A 23,260-nucleotide genomic window follows, 5' to 3' on the forward strand; every position below is an offset into this window, starting at 1 on the left:
AGTATCTGCGCAGAGGCCGCTGCTAAAGAGACAACTGCTCCAAATACGTCAAAGACCCGGGGTAAGGGAGCTTCAAAACAGCATCTCTTCCTCGCAGTAAGCTGTACAGTTGTCTCGGGAACAGGGGAGAACCTTGCTCTCAGGTTGAATTCCACACTGCCATAGACTTTCTCTGACATAAGGCTGAGTAAATTATTAAAGACTGCTGATTAAAACAAACAGGCAACCAAAATCACCTCCGGAGGGGGGTGGGAACTCCTTTCTTTTCATATATGTGAATATAAGGAGATTGATTTTAAACCCAGAGACAAATCTGTTCTATTTTAGGAAATGGGAAATGAACAAGCGTTTTGGCTGTGGATGATCCCAAACACCCCGACGGGAACCTGGTCCGTGATAAACTTTGACAACTGGGTCTTTATTTCAAAGGTGTAAACTATTTAAACTAGAAGTTAGTTACGTTCAGATATTTCAGTGGATTGGCCATGGGTAGAGTGGGAATGAGGACTCTAAATGCACATCAGACCCTCAGAAGTGTTCTGCACGTATTTGAACAGTGTATTGTAAAGATTACTATTGCTTTGATTTACCTTAAGAAATATTATTGTTTTTGAAACCTTCCATGACATTAAAGGAGAATATATACTTTTGTGAAGTTGAACAAATGAGGTAGAGCAGATACTAATGAATTTGAGAAAAGCCTAACAGATCATTTGATTTAACCTTCTACTTTTATTAAACATCTTTTGAGAACCGACCACTAAGATGGAAGCCTTTACCTATGAACCAGGTACAGATTACTACACTGAGGCATACGCATGTGAATAACCCTGTCCACCGTCACTCCACGAATTATGTACTAGAGCTGAGGTAGCTTGATCTCCAAGCCATTCCTTTGTTCACTCGATCAGGCTGCCGGGCTGTCTGTCAAAGGCGCCATCGTGGTTTGAATTCACATCAGTATGGAGCCCATTGATAAGTTCCAGGCCACAAATCCGCACCGTGAAAATTCCGAAGACTCTACCTTTTGCCCAGTTGGACCCTGAACTTAGGTCGTCAGGCTGTCATCAAATTTATTTGGAAGCTGATTTGTCTATACACATCTTCTCCTCCCTCCCTTTCTCTAAGATAAGTATAAAAGCTAAAGCAGGAAGTGCTCTGATAACTCCTGGAACTGTTCCCATGGAGCGTTCAACTTTGAAGGTAGGATGTCAAAAGTAACCTAATTGATTTATGGTTCATTAGACCCTAAGAGCCATCCTCAATTAACCACTTCCTCTTAGCCCAGTACCCAACCAGTTTTGAAGATTAGTTTCTTACGCCTCCTAAAGGCAGTTTGTCAAACTTAATTTGTTGAATCATCTTCTTGTTTTTTCCTTCAATCTCAGGTGAAAAGAAGGCACAGTTATCTTTGTTTATGCTAGTCCTGTTATTTTTCATCCATTCCCTATGCAGCCTCTTAAGAATTTACTGTAACATTATGAGTGTGGCATCAAAATACCAAAACTAAAAAGAGCATGACAGAATAAGTGATCTAGTTCAATGCTCTCAGTAAACATGAAAAACCTGAGGCTTACTGGAGTGAAATGACTTACCAAATGTCACCCTGGGTGTTACCGTCAGAACTGGACTAGAATTTGGACTTCTCAGCCCAGAACTTTCTACTCAGCCCACTCAGCTTGGCCTACCCGAGTGTGAATTTCTACTGCGTCTCCTGTTAGCTATGTGGCTTTTTAAACAAGTGGCTTAAAATTCTAAGCTTCTGTTTCCACATCTACGGGAAATAGTAATGTTTATCCCAGTGAATAAATGAGGAACATTAAGTAAAGCACTTATCAAATGGGTAACAGTAAATACTGTTTTTCTCATGTTCTTTTCCCCTCATTCTGGAAATACATTTTTAATATCTTATTTTTTCTGATATCCTTCCCTATCATTCTGAATATATCTTTTCTGTTTCAGTAGCTGACTTCTTTCCCTACTTCAGACCTAAATGGACAGATATTTGCAGCATTATTACAACCATTTCCCCACCTCAGTATTCTTATGTATTTCCACCTGATCTTAGCCATCAATTCTATGCTCAGGTACCCAAGCCTGCATATTCAGCCTTGACTTTTCTTACTTCCAAGGTCTAGGTCCATGGAACTTGTGGGTCAGTGAACATCTCAGATTCTGCCACAAAATCATTAAGAACTCCTCCCTGTAAATTAAATAAAGTTCAAATTTCCTTGCCTTGACATTCAAGGATGTCCATCTCCTGACCTCTAAACACCCTCTAGCTGTGCAAAATTCTTCTATCACCTTGAACCTGTTTTACATCGTGTTTCAAGTTCTACCTAGTTGACGGTTACTAACACTCACACATTGTATTTATCTAATCTTTTCTTTTTTTATATAAATTTATTGATTAATTGATTGATTTTTGGCTGCGTTGGGTCTTTGTTGCACGCGGGCTTTTCTCTAGTTGCGGCGGAGCGGGGCCTGCTCTTCGTTGCGGTGCGCAGGCTTCTCATTGTGGTGGCTTCTCTTGCTGCGGAACACGGGCTCTAGGAGCACAGGCTTCAGTAGTTGTGGCACGCGGGCTCAGTAGTTGTAGCTCGCGGGCTCTAGAGCGCAGGCTCAGTAGTTGTGGTGCATGGGCTTAGTTGCTCCGTGGCATGTGGGGTCTCCCCAGACCAGGGCTCAAACCCGTGTCCCCTGCATTGGCAGGCAGATTCTTAACCACTGCGCAACCAGGGAAGCCCCTCTAATCTTTTCTATTAGATTGTAAGTTCCTTGACGAACCCATATTTAACACAACTTTGTATTTTCCTTTATCGACAAGTTCAGTGTCTGAAGTTCAATAAATGTTGGTTAAATGAATGATGTCTCTCAGCATCTCATTTTTAGATTTGGTGTCTTGATGCCAGGTAGAAGTTTGTGCTGTTCTCTGTTACACCATTGTAACCCTAGTCCCAGAGACATATTCTGAAGTAGGGAACACAGTGGCCTCATGAAGCTTTGCTTGGCGTCTTTCTTATTTGCCAAGAGGAAGTTGGTTAAACATAATTGTGCCCAAGAACTTCCTCTCCTAATAGTAAGGTTGGTCATTTCAGAGTCCTGGGTTCTATAATCAGCTTTCCCATGAATTATTGTAGTTTCAGTACACAACGAAGGTTCCCCATCTCTTAAAAGGCATTAGGGTCTTTTGGAAATGTACCAAGAAATATTCAAAAAAGAAAGAAAAACATTCATGATGGAAATTTTTCTGTGTGTGATTTCAGATATACTCAGCTTTAGTTTCAAATTGATAAAGTCCCAAATCTGAATTGTCAAAAGCAATCAGCCCAGACAGCACTGGTACACTGAGGTTAATCTGGTACAGCTCATTAATTATACCTTTGTTCATAAATTCAATGGGAATTTCTAGTCCTTTCTAATTGTTCAAGCATCTGGCATTTTGCTTTTTTTTTTTTTAACTCTCTTCTCCTTTTGACCTTTCCTATGACACGTATTCCTTCTGGTTGCACTATACTTAAAACTAATAAGATAAAACTGATACTTAACACTCACTGATTTTTTTCCTCTGTGCCAAGTCCTATGGTAAGCAACTTCCATGGAGCAACTTACTTAACGTTCACAACAGCCCTGTGAGTTAGGTGCTATTATTATCCCCATCATTCAACTGAGGAAACCGCAGCTTGGGAAAGTTAAGTAAGAGCCCAAGGTCATACTTTTTGTAAGTGGTAGAGTCAGGGCTGGAGCCATTTGACTTGAAAGTCATCACTTTTAACCACTAGAGGCATGGCTTCCCTTCTCTGGTTTTTCTCTCTCATTGTTCTGGTTACAGTTTACCATTGGTGCCCTCCCTAGTTCAGGTCCTGACTTCCCTCTCGCCGGGTAATTGCCTCTGTTCAAAGACTTTAGCCATCATCTCTAGGCTAAGGACTCCCAACATTTTGTTTGTAGTTGGGTCTCTCCTACCATCTACTAGACATATTTACTCAACTGCTCTGTAGACGTTTCATAAGAAATACCTTAACACATCAGTCATAGACTAGACACCTTCCATTAAGACCAGGGCAAATGCTTACAAAACCTCCAGCAACTAGTTCAAGCTCTTGAGCAGACAGCCTACTGCCAAGCAACAAATCCAAGGCTTACTTATTACTTATTCTCTGAGAATGAGAACCAAGCTCATCTCCCCCATCGGTGCCGTGTCTTGGTGAATGGTATCTTTCGGAACTGGCAATATAATTTGCGGGGCGCAGAGAAGAATAAAAATGTAAGGACCCTTGTTCAAACTTATTCAGAATTTCAAGACAGTGACAGTAGAGTATGAAGCCAAGTGTGGGCCCTCCTGCATGCAAGACCCTACCTGACAGCATGGGCTGGTCCTAGTAACTCTGTTGACGTAGCTGATCGTTAGAGACCTAAAAGTCATCCCTTATCGCATCCAACAGAACACCAGTCCTGCCACTCCTACTGCCATGATATTTCTTATGTTTCCATGATCTCCAATGCCACTGCCATTGCTTTCAATTCCTCACCACTTACTATTGGTAGAGTATGTATTCCAATCCTTAACTGATCTCTTTGCCTCAAATCTAAGCCCACGATACTTTCCCATCGCTGCAGGCTTGGATTCCTTTTACAACCTCCAAACTCATCCCCCTGCCTTCATTATCACTCCCCATTTTATCCCACCCCTACTATTTTTCCCCCAATACTACCAGTCATTTAAATGCCTATTTCTTTACAACGGGCAATGCTTCATTTAAATATGATTCAAATAGACGAATATAATAAAGTCATTTCTCTGCTTAAAAACATTCCCTCTGTTTTCAGGGTAAATTGAAACTCCTTTATCGCATGGCCCTTTTTATTCTTTAATGCTTCAGCCGTATTGAGCTCTGTGTCTTCCTCAATAGACCTTGTTGAGCTGCTAGCCTTTGAACACCCTTCTTCCTCTTCCTGGAATTTTCTAGCCTTTGGTTTGCATATTGTACAGTAATCACCCTTTAAAACTCATCTCATGTATTGCCTCAACTAGGAAAATCTATTCTTACCACGTACTTTTTTCAGTACCCTCCCCTTCCCTGCTTTGTCCATGGAAAGCCCCACCCCCTCTGCTGCCCTCTGGTCTGGGTTGGGGACTCTATACTGCTAACTGTCTGCTTATGTTTATATAGCCCTTATTTCATTGTGTAGAAACAATCCATTTGTCCGTTTCTCCACTAGTGGGCTCCCTGAAGGTAGGGCTGGTGCCCTTAATCTTTCTATTATCTAGCTCAGGAAGTAGCATCCTAGGTTTGCTTATTAAATGGTTATTGAACACATGAGTCATTAGAGCAGAGATTCTGGTGCTTACAGGGTTAGGTCTAACCCGGTTAATGAAACAATACTTGAGTCAACGCAGTATTCATCTGCAAATGATCCTTGGACAGCATGGGTTTGGACTGCATGGGTCCAGTTACACGTGGATTCTTTTCCATATTAAATACTGCAGTGCTACAGCGTTCCGGAGTTAGGGTCAGGATTAGGGTTAGGGTTAGGGTTGAATCCCAGGATGCGAATTTCAAATACTGAGGAACCACATGTACAGAGGCCTGATCAAAAGTTATATGCAGATTTTTCACTGTGGGGAAGGTTGGTGTCCCTAACCCCCAAGTTGCTCAAGGGTCAAATGTATTTCTTCTCTTAACAGATGATCTTTTAAGTACACTGCTAAGTGCTGTAATGTAAAAATGAGAAAGCCATGGATCTTTTTCTACAGGGAACTGACAAATTAGCAGGTGAAATAAGACACACACACACACAGCCATGATCACTACATAAGAGGAAGAGGAAAGCGACATGTACTAAAAGAGAATAAAAAATCTGTGGGGACAGGGACAGAGTTGAGAGAGAATTCCCTGTGTTCAGGTGGTTTGGGTGATGGCCTAAACTAGTGGGGCTCTAATAGATACGGGTGGAAAGTGGTTGTTTTGGCATGATCATTGGAGATCTTCCCAGGGTCCATGAGGCTTTGACTATCCTTGGAGAACTAGGCAGGCTGTTATGTGCACTCTTCAAACGACACTCTCTTCAAAGGACAAGTTTTCCTGGTGTTGCCCTTTACTCATTCACCGTGCCTCCACCACGTTAGAAAACCACCAGCAAAAAATAAGAAACATAATTCCTGTTCTCACTTACCGACAGAGTTATAGACAGGGAAAAAAATGCCATTGAGGGAAAACGCATTGTAAACTTTTAAAAATTATAGAGATAGAAAATAATTGTTACATCAAAATCATTGTCTTTATGATCTGGAAGAAATAGAAGAGCTATTCTACTTTTGAACGCATGTTGTTTAAAATTTCCATAGATTAACGTAGCCTATCGATTGATTTTTTTTGTGGATGACTTTGCAGATCACATACAGGATTGAATCATAGCTGGAAAGCATCTAAATCTATTTATCTCTGATTATTTTTAGATGTCTGAAAACAGACGAGAGAGGTAAGTGAATTATTGAAGGCCACAGGGCAGTTTTCTTTTTAACAGACATTTTTTTTTTATATCAGTTTTAGCCCATAGCAAAATTGAACAGAAAGTACAGAGTCCCCATGTATCTTCTACCCAACACACGCACAGCTCTGCACACCAGAATGGTACCCTTGTTACAACTGATAAACCTACATTGACACATTATGAGCTTCCAAAGTTCACAATTTACATTAAGGTTCACTGCTGGTGGTGTACATTCTATGGGTTTTGGGAAATGTATGGCATGTATCCACCATTATACTATCATACAGAATAGTTTCACTGCCCTAAACATCCTCTGTGCTTCTCCTGTTCATCACTCCCTCTGCCCTAACCCCTGGCAATCACTGATCCTTTTACTGCCTCCATGGTTTTACCTTTTTCCAGAATGTCACATAGTTGGAATCACACAGTCTGTAGCCTTTTCAGAGTGACATCTTTCACTTAATAACATGCATGTCATGTTTCTGCAGGTCTTTTCATGGCTTGATCACTCATTTCTTTTTAGCCCTGAATAATATTCTACTGTAAGGATGGGTACCTTGGTTTATTTCATGCTTCCAAGTTTTGGCAATTATGAATCAAGCTGCTATAAACACCCATGTGCGGGTTTTTTTTTAATGGACATCAGTTTTATTTTCCCCTCCTCAAGTTATGAATGTTAATGCTATTTCTGATATAATGGGAAGTGACATTGTCACATGTGGTAGCAATATGAGCACTTTCTTGGATTACATTAATCTTCCTTCAACAGGGAGTTCGCAGTTGTACGTCTTACAGTCTTTAGAAACCCCATGAAATCGGTGCCTCCAGTTCCTTTACTTTTTGGTTCTGAAGGCTCTTCCGAGGTTTGTTTTCTCTTGGATGGCTGGCTTGCAGGAATCACAATGTACTTAGCTACTATTTGCAAATGGTAGTTTCTCAGAGAGACCATAGCTTGCACACATTCATTATAAATTTCCTGCAGGGTAGCATCACCTTTTGAAAGGACAAACTTACGGACCGAGGGGCCTGACTCTAACGAGCGAAGAAAGTTCTGGTGAGCTGAGGGCATATATGTTCTCATTTCCTGGAGGAATCTAGCAGCAGAGTCTGAAGGAACTAAAGACAAAGATGGATTAGTAAGGAGGCCAAAGCATTCTCAGATCCAGGGAAGAAAGGCAGAGTGAGGTCGGAGCGGGCGGCCATGAATTTACAACCATCTTGTTCGCATCCTACTAGTCTCGCTACTAGTAAAGGTAATTATTGTAAAATATACTTAATTCTGAAAACCACATGAACTAAACTCTTAATATTTTTGTTTTGCTTCCTTTCTCACTTTCCTACTGGATTTGATCCTTCTAAGAAGGACAGAGTATATGTACTATACCTGACAGATCATGTTGCTGAATCCAAGAGAATATAAGGGATCTTTTTTTTTTTTTTTTTTTTTTCAGTACACAGGCCTCTCACTGTTGTGGCCTCTCCCATTGCGGAGCACGGGCTCCGGACGCGCAGACTCAGCGGCATGGCTCACGGGCCCAGCCACTCCGCGGCATGTGGGATCTTCCCGGACCGGGACACGAACCCGTGTCCCCTGCATCGGCAGGCGGACTCTCAACCACTGCGCCACCAGGGAAGCTCAAGGGATCATTTTTAAATAAGTGAATGAGCTCAGGAAAAAGCGTATTATCATACGGCCCAAAGCTTTCCCCTTCGACTATCCAGTAGAAGTTTAGGAAGACAAGAAAAGTAGAAAGAAGTTCTTCCTGGAGCTTCTTCCTCTGCCCCCTTAATCCTCTAGAAGGAATATAATGAGTGTGGCTCATCTTTAAACTTTGGTGCAGGCATTGCCCCGGGACCCCCAAGGCAGTAGGGCGGTGGAACTAGACAGTGCCAAGCCTCTCCACTCCCCAGTTTCAACTCATGGTCTTATCTCATTCGCAGGAGACTTTCTTTTTCTGAAGCTGGTCTTACATTTTCAGAACATGCGATATTGGCTTCACCACAGTCAATCAGACCTCATAGACATGTTCAAAGGTCAAGATCAAGACAGTGTTGAACTTGGTCTAAGTTCTGGCTTCACTGCTTTCTAGCCCGTTAACAGGGAGCCTGGCTATTATCCTCTTTAAGTTTCTGCTTCTTCATCTGTGAAATGGGATGATTGCAATAAAGTCCCTACTATTCTCCTAAAAGCATCAGATAAGCTCAGATAAGGTGCTGATGGGAAAGTACTTTGTAGATACCGTTCTATTAGCATAAGAGATGATGATTATTTGTCATTTGCCACTCACCTCCACCAACAGCATGCTCAATGCCCAGCAGAATATCGAAGCACTGAAAGATGCTGCTTTGGGCTGCACTGCCTCCGGCAAACTTCTTTGGGGTGTCCCAGACGCCTTCATACAGCAGACCCTCTGACAGCAAAGGGTTGCCTTTCCAACTAAACCAGGAAGGAAAGAATAATTGTTATTTTATGAATTGCCAAATTTTCATATGTCAAATCTTGCAATAGAGGATGAATGGAAGGTGAAAGGAGATCGATTTCATTATCCTTCTTCCACATTCTCCCTTCTACTCATGTTCATGCATGAGAATAATAACTAATACGGTTCTGAGCAAATCTGACAGATTCTATGCATGAAACCTTACGTTTGCACTACCAAAGGTTATTCCACTCTCTTTAAAACGACTAGCTTTCCTGTGCATACTCCAGCGTATGCCTGGCCAAGTAATAACCCAGAGAACAGTCTGTTGTTTCTTACAATGTGTATTTTAGGATATAAGTTGATTCTTAAACTGGATTGATAGTAGGACCATCAGTGGAAACGTTGTCTTCTTTACGTTAATTGTCTAAGAGAAAACAGATTCAAGCATAAGGCTACATACCCAGACAAGTATATGCGAAGAACATTGAAAAATAGGTTTGGGTCCACATATTCTGAAAAAAAGATGAGATATGTTTAATTAAGTAGCATCAGATAGATTGGGAAAAATCAAGGTGTTATAAACAAGTGATCATGGATTTCAGCATAGGATATGAGAAAGGCGTTAGGTCGGCCTGTGCAGAGAAATTCCCTGAGGACAAGCTCTCCCTCACTTGCCCATTCTCATCACCTGTGTCCACTGAACGGGGTCTACCTTGGGGCTAACACACAACTTGTAACAAAGAGCCTGGGCCCGGCACCACTCATCCTCAGAGACCTATTAAGCTGCCAATATTTACTTAAGGCTACTTCATGTGTTTACTGATACAACAGATAAAATACAACAGATAAATTACTTACATAAAGAAAGCAACAAGCCGAAACAAAAGGAAAACTGAAAACAAAACCTCCAGGAGCCCTGTGGACAACGGGTGTCCCTCCCCAAAGGTCGCTAATGTCTTTGGTTTGAAGGTCTATCTTCTTGCCAAAGCCCAGTGATACACAGTCACATATGTGTTAGGAGCATCCCAGTAGGGCACATTTCCTTTTGCAAATCCTTCTTTCTATACTCTTTTGGTTAATGCTGGTTTTTAGCTGTTAATTTGCAATAACTTCTGAGCTCAATGGTTTTTCTATTTTTCTTTTTTTTTTTTCCTGTTTTAGTTAGCTTGTGAAAAAGCAGAATTCGCAGATGGTTCCTATCAAGCAAAAGCTAAGTTTTTCAGAACTTAAAACATCCTGTACTTTTGGTAAGTTTCTCCACAGTTTTTAGTGAGAGACAAGGATGTTCCTTAGAGGTAAATAGCCCTAGCTTGGAATTCTGGCTTCACTATTTACTACTTATGTAATCTTGAGTCATTTATCTTATCCCTCCAAATTTAGATTCCCTTATATGTAAAATGGACATAATAAAACTTGCCATATGGAAAGTATAATGATTTAGTGAGATAAAATAAAGCACAAACACACCCACTATGTGAGAGTTGGTTTTGCTTCTGTTTTCTCTACATCTTAGATAACTAGAAACATTTGACTGTGGCCTGGCATGTTGTAAGGCATATAATACTTGCCATGAATTTGGTGAAACATTTCAAGGGCTTTGTGCAGACAAGAAGCTATATCACGCAATGCCTTTTGCAAAGTGTCTGGGTCTTCACGTTGTATTGCATTAAATATAATGGGGATCACCTTTAAAAAAAAAAAAGAAAACAGACACTTAAGATTTCCTAACACTAAATATTGGCATAGAATAGAATTCTCCCAAATCTTAATCCCCCAATTAAATTTCATATGTCCATTCCTTTCTTGGGCTGAGTACCGTCTGATTGTTTGACTAATTTCCATATATTTAATTAAGCTTGGATTTGTCTTTATTCACTTATCACTTAGAGATAAGTTTATATAATTCTATATATTTCTATTTCTGAGGGACAAAACCATTAGATTTATGTCACTGTGTGATAGAGTTCCAATGCCAAGTTTCATTGAGAATACTTCTCTCTTCCTGGGGTTTCAAATTTTATTCTAAATATATGGCTCCTACATTTTATCCTTTAGGTAATACACAAAACCAAATAAAATATTTATTTCTTCCAGATGATCCCTTGTCTCCAATTCAGTCATCAAATGCTCTATTCAGTCAGGATAAAATTATTTCCTGCAGAACACAATTCAGCTACTAAGTGATTGCTCTGCTTATGTGAACCAAGATACACATTTTCCAGGATAGACTGACATACTTTGATTGCAGAAGCCGCCGCTGTTTCCACCACCAGAGAGACCAGGAAGAACCCTTTACCACAGTCCCCGCCAGGAAACGAGAATAGGATGTCCATGTTCCTAAGAAAAGTAATCCAGGAAGTCAAGAATTTAGAAAAATATAAAACAAAAACACTGAAAAGAAAAGAATTTAACAAAAATATTGATATATTTGTTGAATATTTATTAGTTTTCAAGTCTTTTTATTTTTTTTTTTTTTTTGCGATACGCGGGCCTCTCACTGTTGTGGCCTCTCCCATTGCGGAGCACAGGCTCCGGACGTGCAGGCTCAGCGGCCATGGCTCACGGGCCCAGCCGCTCTGCGGCATGTGGGATCTTCCCGGACCGGGACACGAACCCGCGTCCCCTGCATCGGCAGGCAGACTCTCAACCACTGCGCCACCAGGGAAGCCCCCAAGTCTTTTTATTTATCCTACATTTTCAAAATAATCTTGTGAGATAAGTATGGCAGGGTTTACTTTATCCATTATGTAGTTAGGAGTAGTCGTGTTAGGTCTATCGTCTAAGGTCATATAATTAACAGTAGATTAAGCTGAGACTTGAAATTCCTTTCTAGAACTTGAAACTAAAAACTTTAAGACTAGCTCTTTCTCTATTATCCCATCAATGTTTCACATGCACGTGTATTACTGTATATATATATATATATATACACATACATATATATATATATATATATATATAAGCTCAATGTTTATAGAGATATCTGTGAGGTATGGTTTTTAAAAGTAGAATTTTGGCTTAAATAAGTGTATTCATATCCATATTTTTATCTGTGAGCCTGATTCAATTTCTCAGTGATTTATCTGCCTAACAAAGGAATTGACTGGGAAATTCAAATAACTGATTACCCCCTATTTTCTTTTTCACTGAAGTTTTGCATTGATGCAAACGTGGTCTCAGTATCTGTATATATCTGAGTTTCATGGCAGTTAAATTTATGGTCTCAACCCAGACCACTTGCTGTGTGACCCTGAATAAGATTATTTCATCAGTTTCAGCCTCAGCGTTCTCATCTGTCAAATGGGACTGGTGATATCATTCTCCCATTTGAAAACCTTCCATAAGTTCCCATTTAAGATACTGTTTAAACCCCATATCAGAGCCAAAAGTCCTACATGATATTTTTAAGTTTATTTTTTCATCCGTTTCCTGTACTATTACTTTCGTCATTCATTATTTATCAGCGACACTAGCCTTCCTTCGGTTCTGAAATGCACCAAGATTTTTGTTACTTCAAAGCCCTCACTCTTGCTGTTTTCTCCACCGTGAACATGCTCAGGCTTTCCTTCTTCTAACTGATGCCTAGTCACTCTTCAGGACTCAGCTTCAATAACTTATTATAAGGATACTTCCCTCATGCCTTTTGTTTGGTTAGAACTCTTAGCACTTTACTTTCTTAATCCTTCTCTTAATCATATAGTAATTTACATAATTTTCATATATCTTCTTTCCTCCACATTAGCCCAGGTTCATCAGGGCAGGCTTATTCCAATGATACTGACTTTTGTTTCCTTAGCTCTTAGCCTCTATTTAGTACACAGGCCAAAAATAGTAAGAATTGGGTCAGAAAGAATAGATTTATATTTCTGGCCTCTGAAGTCATTGAGTCATAGATACATAGGTGTATGTGCATTTTGTATATATGCATATTAATTAAATTTATTGACAGATCTTCCTCAACTTATGATGGCGTTACATCTCAATAAACCCATCTTAAGGTGAAAATATTTTCAGTTGAAAATTCATTTAGTACACCTAACCTACCAAACATCACAGCTTAGCCCAGCCCACCTTAAATGCGCTCGGCACACTTACATTAGCCTACAGTTGGGCAAAGTCATCTAACACAAAGCCTATCTTACAATAAAGTGTGGAATATCTCACATAATTTACTGAATAATGAAAGTGAAAAACAGAATGGTTGTCTGGGTGCAGAATGGTTGTAATTGTATCAGTTGTTTATCCTGTGATCGCGGGGCTGCTGGGGAGCCGTGACCATTGCCCAGCATCCCAAGAGACTATGTACTGCGTATCTATCTCAGGAAAAGATCAAAATTCAAAGTACGGTTTCTGGTGAATGTGTACTGCTTTTGCACCATATTAAAGTCAAAAAAATCTTAAGTCAAACCATCCTTAAGTGGGGTGTCATCTGCATGTGCAAGTATATATATTAATAGCTAAATATCAAACAGATACAGTCTCATCACAGTCATAGATAATTATTAAGGACCAGAACTACTTGCTCTTTCAACAATTATTTGAATTACTTTTTGCCTAAAATCAGTTGGTGTTTCAAAAGAACACATTTGGAGGATATTGGTACACCTATGTTTACTTTGAATAACAAGTAATTCTTAGAATAAAAAAGATCGAATACTCACTCATAAGTCATGGGCCTTAGGAAAATAGCCATGAAGCAGCGGATCAGTTGGAAGAGAGAAAGGAAACCAGTGTAAAACGTAAATGCTTTTGAGTTATTGTTATTCCATTTAATACTACTGATCTAGCAAAGGTAAAAGCAATAGATAAAAAATAGAAAAAATATGTTTTCTGATATTTATCAAGTAGGCATCACAAACGCCTAACTTAGGACTTTTATAAGTGCAATAAAAAATTAAATATGCAAGGAGCACACGTGGAGAGTCAAAACTAGTTGTTACTCATAAGAAAGCTTTCTAGATCAAATAATTTCATTTTGTGGTATTCCCACATCTAGAATACTCCTCTGTAGATACACACTGAGAGCCTCTGACCCTTAATTGCAGCAGGCTCCATCGCTCAGTGCTTAGGAAGTGCTTAGTTTCAAGCAGGCTGCTTTGAAAGCCCAGACATTGCCATCTATCCAGCCAGTCAAATTAATCAAACTGAACACTTAAGATGTGCGCACTTCACAGTATGCTAATTAGACACCTCTCTCACATACATATGCATTTTACACCCCAACAGCAGAAAAGAAAGCCCCGCTGCCAAAGATTAAACCCATGACTAACTCCCCTTGATTCAAATAGCGTGCACTCCTTTCATTCCTGTTATAATCGCTGTTTACATACCCACTGGGATCCTTTTTCTTCCAGTTTGCCAAGACACAATCTGCATAAACCAGAATAGGGGGCAGTCCTAGCTTCTCGGATACCTTGCAGTAAGGAACAGCAATATTGCTCGGCAAGACCTAATTAAAACACGATACTTGGCGTTCACATTGGAAATGTCTCACCCTTTCTTCTGCTTTCTGGGTGTCAAAACATTAACTTATACCTAAGGGCGCTGTGAAACCAAACAAATGTCATTTTCTCTTCCTCATTTCATAACTTAATCCCAGTGCTTGTTAAACCCTTACGTTTTAGATTTGTGACGGTGCAGACGTAATCTGGGCATGGAGAGAACAAAACAGTAGGGGGCGAAAGGAAACAAAGGATGTATCTTGATTTTCTAATGGCCAGTGAACCATCTGCAGCCATTCGCTCACACATCCATCCATCTCAGCCATTTGTTAGGCAACTCCTCTGTGCAAGGATAAATTCTATTTCCCAAGCTTCACAAAATGCAGTTACAATGCTTTTAGAATGTTTTACATTAACTGTAAACTGGATATAAATCTGTCATGTTAGCATAAGAAATATGAGAAAATCTCCAAACCTTCCGGACGTCTCCATCACCTTCACCCCACACGTACGCCATGGTGATATACCCCAGAACCAGATGTGCCAGGCGCTGCAACTTGTGTCCTTGGAGGCCGTCAATGCTGAAGGTTGTTAACTGAGAATAAACAGAGAGGTTGACCCAACTCAAAATGCATGTTGTGATCGCTGCAAAACCAAGTTAACACTTTGAAGACGCTAAAACAGAAAACGTCATATTTTTTCAAACCTTCTCAACTTCTGCACGTAGTTGGCCATTCTTAATCAGTTCAGGCAGATTTTTAGCAATGGAAATCCAGGCATCATAAGGGTGAGGTAGCTCCTCCTTGAAAAGAAGAAATAGGACTTTGAGTTACTAGTGGAAGGTATCATAAAATAGTTTTGCCTCCGCGGATGGTCCGTCTCGCCTCTTTCGCAGTGCTGTGCAATGCTGACACTCTCTTACCTGTCGAGTGACACCAGCCCATGCACTGTCACCTGCACACTCAGGGCTCAGGACCTTCTCTGTGCCCTTCTTCTTCCTCTCATCTACTTCTTTTTCAGAGGTCACTTCAAAAGTTTCACTGAAATCTTCCTGGCTATTCCATTCTATTCTTATACCTCCAGTGAGGAATCCTATGGATTATACCTTTTCACATTAAGTAATTTATTGCAATCTGCTATTATTTTTTCTCTTTTCAGCTAGATTTTAAGGTTTTTTTGAATGGAAGAGAAATGAGATTTATTAAATGTCAGTAGGAGACTAGGCAGTTTTACTCAGTAATTTCTCATTTAGTTATAATAATGGCCCCAAAAGTTGATTGTTATCTCCATGTCATAAATAAGAAAAGCAAGTGTTGGGCAGTTTTTGTAACTTGTTTTGTACATACAGTTTATTGTGATTCAAACATGAGGGTTTCCAGCTTTTAAAAAATCTTGCCCTTTTTACATCTCACTACCTCATGGCAAGGATTTTATCATGCTTTTTATCCTATTTTTCTTAGCGCAGTACTGGACATGTACGAGGTGCTGTATATATACATGTTGATTGCTTCCTTTGGTACTACAGGCTAATTTTTTGCCCAGTAAGTAAAAGTGAAATCCAAATAAAAGGGTGTTAAAAACAAGACAACAGGCCCCAAATGGAGTAACTTAAGTCCCATGTCACCAAATCAAGACAATACTTATTACAGTTTCTGCCTCTCCCAAAATGGAATCTTAAACCAGTCAATTCAGGATTACCTGGCCAACAAGTAGTGAGGTCATCTGCTCACAGGCTGCTGCCATTCCCTAAAGGAACATGACCTTGACACCCCAATCCACTTTTTGCTGGTGTAACTTCCGTGTTCCTGCTCTCTTCTGCCTAGAGGAGTCTTTTATTTTTGTGCAGCTCCTGAGACCTCCTTTCTTTCTGCTAGTTGGGACGCTGCCTGATTCATGATTCCCTGAAGGAAGCCAATGACATCTTTAAAATTTACTCAGTTGGGTTTTGTTTTTTAACACGTGTCTCCCTGGATCTTATATTTATAATCACATCTCAAGGGAAAACATAAAAACCAAAGGCCTAGGCCACACCCTGGAATGAGATTCATATCCCTGAACAACTCCCCTAGGCCTTCTTCATTAAGCTGCTTCCAGACATGCTCTTAGCAGCACCAATACTATGGGGATGGAGGACGCATCAAGGTGAAACCAAGGTGAGTGAAGCTTTAAGCTTCAAAATCAAGTTAATATTATAAAGAAGCTATAAAACACAAAGACAAATGTAACATAAACTTCAAACATGTTCAGGGGCTGCAGATAATTGGCCAGACTTAATCTGTCAGGGCAGATTTTTAGGAATGAAAGATCCAGGCAGTATATTCACTAGATAGCCACCTTTCTTGTTGGCTCTGAGTTTTTCTCCCTAACCACACAAATACTGTGCTCTGGTGTTTTTAGTAACACAGATACATTTTCTTTGTTGTGTATTTCACTGTGTAGCATGCCCGACTTTTTGATTATTGCTATTTCCCCAAAATAACAAAGATACTTTATTATGTGTCAAGATTAGTGTCTTATTGGACAGAACTTTTAACACATGTAAAATTCAATCAGTAATATCCTTCTGGTTCAGAGGATGCCTAAATGATAGAATATAAATTAATAAAGAGTGACACAGAGGGCCATTCAACTCCTGTTAGATTAGAGAATGTATTTTGCATCTACATGGAATCAGAAGACATATTATTTTCCTTTAGAATAGGAAGCTGATAGATTATAAGAGATGAAATAGACATTTTTGAACACATAATTTCCAGGAAAGATCTTCAGTGAGGAAATAAAAGTAACCTCGTTTTTTTTTTCCATCCTGTTTCAGAATATTGAATCTAACTTCCTAAGCAGCTCAAGTAGCAACATTATTTTTTAAGTAGCTCAGGAAGAGTTTTGTTTTGCTTTAGTTTTCGGGTTTTTCTTTAACCCTTGGAATCTGTTTTAGAGGTCTACATAATTACTGTGATTTTTTTATTTTCCAAAAGAACCAACTTTTTAGGGAAAAAAAAGAATAAATTTGATATGAGGCTTTGCAGTTTCTGAAAAAGTTTTTTTTGGTACCATTGATAAATACATCCTTGAAACAGCCAATCCTGGCACTATGGCACTTGCGTGCTTGTATGAAGGGGAAGTAAGTCTGAATATTATGGATTTGCAAATATAAAGTAAACCAGTGCTTTTAGTAAAAAAATTAAAACATATGTCATTTTCTTCAATTAACTTAATTATGCGAAGAGGAAGATTAGACTGGGGAAAAAAATTGTTTGAGATTTGTCTGAACTACCCAAGGTAGTTACAGGATGTGATTTCTAAGTACAGTTAGATTGGAATCTCTGAGTAAATTATATATACGCTGCCTTTAAAGGTTCCCTTTAGAGTGTGCACTCATCCATTTGAGCCACAAACAAATAGAGACATCCTGGTATACAGCATTGTCACAACATGTAACTGGTTCCTCGAAATCCTCTCCTGGAATCTCATGTACCTTGTTAAACCCAAGAGTAGGGAAAAAAACCAATAAAAAATGCCTTGAGTGAGGCTATGTAGCATAATTGATAACAGTTTTAAGATCACAGACTCTGCTGTAAAGAGAGAAGTAAGTCAGAAAGAGAAAAACAAATACCGTATGCTAACACATATATATGGAATCTAAAAAAAAAAAAAAAAAGGTTCTGAAGAACATAGGGGCAGGACAGGAATAAAGACGCAGACATAGAGGATGGGCTTGAGAACACGGGGAAGGGTAAGCTGGGACAAAGTGAGAGAGTGGCATGGATATATATACACTACCAAATGTAAACTAAATAGCTAGTGGGAAGCATCTGCATAGCACAGGGAGATCACCTGTGACCACCTGGAGGGGTGGGATAGGGACACTGGTAGGGAGACGCAAGAGGGAGGAGATATGGGGATATATGTATATGTATAGCTGATTCACTTTGTTATATAGCAGCAACTAACACACCATTGTAAAGCAATTATACTCCAATAAAGATGTTAAAAAAAGAAAAAAAAGATCACAGACTCTGGAACCAGACTGAGTAGGCTCACATCCTATCTCTGCTATCACTAGCTGTGTGAGTTTGGATAATTACTTAAATTCTGCATTCTACATTTCTCATCGGGAAAACAAGATTAATAACATACATACCTTTCAGGATGATTGTAAAGATGGAGTAAGTTAACATTTGTAAATTTGCTAAAAAAATGCGATGTTAAGTGTTTGATGATTACATTATTAATGATAAGATGCTTTTCATGACACTCTTGGGAAGATAACTTAGGAAAATGCGGTTTTAAGGCACACATTCACACTAATGCCTTGCCCTTTGTAGGCAAAACTTGTGGAAATAAAAAGGTAGCTCTAATTCTCTCTAAGCCTGAATCTTAGGCTCAGTAAACATCGAGCAATATTAATACAACACAAACTTGCTTGGTGGCCCACCTCAAAAACATTATCAAAGCAGGAACACATACTTCATACAATCTAAGGTATATCAGCTGAGAAAGGGGGTTCTTTGACTCATGGGTCATTTATTACTTTTTTTTTTTTCAAAATACCCTCTGAAATGCAATTGCCTTAAACCAAAATACTTCTGTAGTCTCCTTAACTCATCACACTGTGCCTGTGTAAGATAAGTAAGAAGTGCCTCTAAGGCTAAGTTTCTAGGTAGAAAATTTTAAGAAAGTTGAGACCCCTTTTTTCAAACTCTGCCTCCAATTTTGGTAATGCTTTATCCCCTTGTTCAATAGAAATTACTGAACCACATTTGTTCTATAGAAGTTAACTTGTCCGGGTAAATCATGATAAGAAAATATTTGTGCCCAGATTTCAGTGCCCTTTCTTACCAGTGGATTGGGCAGAGCAAAGCCCACATCTTCATCTATGTGGTATTCTTCAAAGATCTTCCAAGAATTTTCCACAGGAGATGACTTGCCAGGTGCCATTCTTACAGCCTGCTCCTCTGGTACTTCTCAGTCTCCTGAGTAGTTTCAGATTATCTATTTATTAGAGAGGTTGCCATAGCCAGTGACCACAACTCACCTCACAGGCAGCAAGAAATTACTTCCACTTTTAGAATAGTTTCATTTTCTACTTTCTTTACTTGTAATCTGATGAAAAATAAAACTAAAAAAGTCTCACTATTCATCATATGAAGAAACTGAAAGTTTATATTCCTGGCAAACATTTATTACTAGGAACATCTACTGCCTTAAGGAAATCAGAAAGGGCCTGAAACAACAAAAACCATAAAAATAGGTGACCAGAAAGAACATTTTTATTTTATGGGAACTTTTGAATCTTTGAATTAAAATAATGAATTTAATCATGGCTAACGTCCTAAACCATCATTTAGTTATTAGAGTTACTGGCCTTCTTTAAACCCCCAGGGCTCTTTGAACGTATTAGTGTCTTGTTTCAGTAGCCATGAAAGAAAATCTCTGGTACCCAGAGTCAGTGCCTCTGAAATAGAAAAAAAAAAAAAAGAAAGAAAAAAGCAAGCACATGAAGAATTTAGAAACATAGCATCTCTTCACCCCCTAGCTCCATTTTTCTTACCCAGTCTTTTATGTGCATTCACAATGATACTGTTCTTTCTTCTTCATATTCCTAATGAGTCATTTTTAAGGAAGATTTTCCTGCATCTCTACTTTATCTGATCTCTAAGGGACTGATAAAGAAACAGTCCACATTTGGAGACTCTGGAATATGTTCATAGCTGAAAGAAAGGATAAAACACCTTGAAAATGGTTCTTTCAAAATGCAATTAAGATTGCATTTGGGGGCTTCCCTGGTGGCGCAGTGGTTGAGAGTCTGCCTGCCGATGCAGGGGACATGGGTTCGTGCCCCGGTCCGGGAAGATCCCACAGGCCGCGGAGCGGCTGGGCCCGTGAGCCATGGCCGCTGAGCCTGCGCGTCCGGAGCCTGTGCTCCGCACCGGGAGGGGCCGCAGCGGTGAGAGGCCCGCGAACAGCAAAAAAAAAAAAACAAAAAAGATTGCATTTGGTAAAGATTTTCAGGGTTTCTGCAGGTCTGTGGTCACTTACAGGCATCATGTGATCTTATAATCTCATACAAGAAGCTGAAGCAAGAGAAGAAGCCATGTTGTTCCTTATGACGGTCAAAAGGGAAAAAAAGGAGTTAGTGTTCAGTATATTAAAAGACAATGCAGTGCTGTCATCCAGCTTGTCAGTACTTAAAATACATTTCAATAGTACATTACATTGGAATGACTACATTATAGAATGGTTTCACACTCTTCTTCCTTATTACATTATGGCTTTTTTTTTTTTAAGATGTAGTTTTCCAAGAATAGGTTCTCTTTACAGTAAAGATAGAGAAAACTGAAACTAAAATTACACAGCCAAGAGAACACAATGGCAACTCTTCTTTAAAATGAATTGCTCATCCTCCTACACTGTTGGTGGGAATGTAAGTTGGTACAGCTACTGTGGAAACCAGTATGCAGGTTCCTCAGAAGACTAAACACAGAATCACCATATGATTCAGTAATCCCACTCCTGGGCATATATCCAGACAAAACTCTAATTCAAAAAGATACATGCACCCCTATGTTCATAGAAGCACTATTCACAATAGCCAAGACATGGAAACAACCTAAATGTCCATTGACAGAGGAATGGATAAAGAAGATATGGTACATATATAATGGAATACTACTCGTCAATAAAAAAGAACAAAATAATGCCACTTGCAGCAACGTGGATGCAACTAGAGATTATCATACTAAGTGAAGTCAGAAAGAAAAAGAAAAATACTATATGATATCACTTATGTGTGGAATCTAAAATATGACACAAATGAACCTATCTACAAAACAGAAACAGACTCACGGGCATAGAGAACAGACTTGTGGTTGCCAAGGGAGAGTGGATTGGGGGAGGGATGGAGTGGGAGGTTGGGATTAGCAGATGTAAGCTTTTATATGTAGAATGAATAAACAACAAGGTTCTACTGTGTAGCACAGAGAACTATATTCAATATCCTATGATAAACCATAATGGAAAAGAATATAAAAAATGTGTATATATATATATATATATATATATATATATATATATATATAAAACTGAATCACTTTGCTGTACAGAAGAAATTAGTACAACATTGTAAACCGACTATAATTCAATAAAAGATAAAAATATTTTTAAAAATGAATGGTTCATGAGTCTAAAACTGCTGAAATCAGGCCCAAGGGAGAAAACAAAAAATATGATGTTGGCCTATCCATATGGAAGCCAAAAATACCAGCAAAATTTTATTTATTTATTTAGATAGATACATGATAGATAGAATTAAATATATGACAACAATAGCATGAATATGAGAATAGATATAAATGCTATTAAAATTCTTGCATTTTCTGGAATGATAAATGAGAACTAATTTATAAGGGTTTTGAAAAGTTACAGATGTTTGTTCTAATCTTTACGGTAATCAGTAGGTAAATGCTGTTACAATTATAAGCAATAAGCCAATAGATGGAAAAACTGATTAAGAAGTAAATCTTAATCAATACAAGAGAAGACATAAAAAGAGAAAAATGGATGCTAAACAGAGCTATCACAAAGAAAATAGTTCAATGGTAGATTTAAAATCATGTATACCAATAAATACATCATATGTAACTTGACTAAGCATTCCAATTTAAAACTACAAAGATTGTCAGACTGGGCTTTTAAAAACATCATTTTTATATGTTATTTAAAATATAAAAATCCAAAATATAAGGATGCAGAAAGGTTGAAAAGTAAAATGATAAAAATATACGTCACAGAAAACAAATAAAAATAAGTAGCATAGCTGAGTAAATATTTAGTGTAGACTTTAAGGCAAAAAGTATCATTAGATACTGTATCACTCAGGATTCTCCAGAGAAACAGAACCAGTAAGTAGGAGATATTTCAGATAGATATGACTAGATTATAGATAGATAGACACATATCAGGGTATGGGTTTATTTGATATGATTGTGGGCACTAGGAAGTCTGAAATCCAGAGGGAGAGGCAGAAAACTGGAAAGTCTCTGACAGAATCTCATGTTGCAGTTCACAGGCAGAATTTCTCCTATGTTTTTGGCTCTTAAGACCTTTCAACTGATTGGATAAGGCCCACTCAAGTTATTAGGCTTAATTTCCTTTACTCAAAGCTAACTATAGATGTTAGCCATACCTACAAAATACCTTCACTGCAACCTAGATTAGTGTTTAATTGAAGAAGTGGGTACTATAGCCTATGCAAGTTGACATAAAACTAATCATCACAGTGATAAAAGGGGAGTACTTTATAACATAAAGCATTCAAGTTACCAGGAAGATATGCCGATTTTAAATTTCTATACATTCAAAAACATAACCTCAAAATGTGTAAAGCAAAATTGATGGAGATGAAACAAGCTAGCCAAAAATCACTGAATATATGTGCAATTTTAAAAACAGAATGAACTTGATCTATTTAAGAAACAGAGGATATCAAACTCGACAATTTCAAGATACATATTATATTCAAGTACACTGGAACATTTTAAAAAATTGACCATATATGTGCAGGTTCATAACAAGTCTCAAAAATTTCATAAGATTAAATCATACAGAAAATATTTTTTAACCAAGGCAAATTAAGATAGAAATAAATAACAAATATTAACTGAAAAATCCCCATATGTTTGAAAATGAAGAAACATATTTTTACATAACTCACAGGTCAAAGAAACCCGAACAAAATGGAGACTAGAAACTATTTTTGACTTGAATAATGGTTTAAAATGACATGAAATGTCTGGGACACAGCTAATGGCATACTTAGAGGAAACTATATAGTCTACAAGGCATAGATCATTTAAAAGAAAGGCTATGCTTCCATCTCATGATTTTGGAAAAATAAACACC

The 23,260-nt window shown here is 38.6% G+C and overlaps 1 protein-coding gene across 1 annotated transcript; it reads right to left on the reverse strand.

Annotated features, from left to right (window-relative positions):
• Positions 1-7,230: 7,230 nt before the first annotated feature.
• Positions 7,231-19,299, reverse strand: IDO1 (indoleamine 2,3-dioxygenase 1). Its single transcript, XM_065899781.1, has 10 exons — positions 19,199-19,299; positions 15,066-15,161; positions 14,835-14,954; positions 14,249-14,367; positions 13,580-13,594; positions 11,156-11,255; positions 10,487-10,604; positions 9,379-9,430; positions 8,784-8,932; positions 7,231-7,611 (listed from the first exon to the last, which is right to left on the reverse strand). The coding sequence occupies exons 1-10, from the start codon at positions 19,295-19,297 to the stop codon at positions 7,247-7,249; spliced, it is 1,233 nt and encodes a 410-aa protein (XP_065755853.1). The 5' UTR covers positions 19,298-19,299; the 3' UTR covers positions 7,231-7,246.
• Between the last annotated feature and the right edge of the window lie 3,961 nt (positions 19,300-23,260).

The sequence above is a fragment of the Phocoena phocoena genome, chromosome 21, assembly GCF_963924675.1.
Source record: "Phocoena phocoena chromosome 21, mPhoPho1.1, whole genome shotgun sequence".
NCBI lineage: Eukaryota > Metazoa > Chordata > Mammalia > Artiodactyla > Phocoenidae > Phocoena > Phocoena phocoena.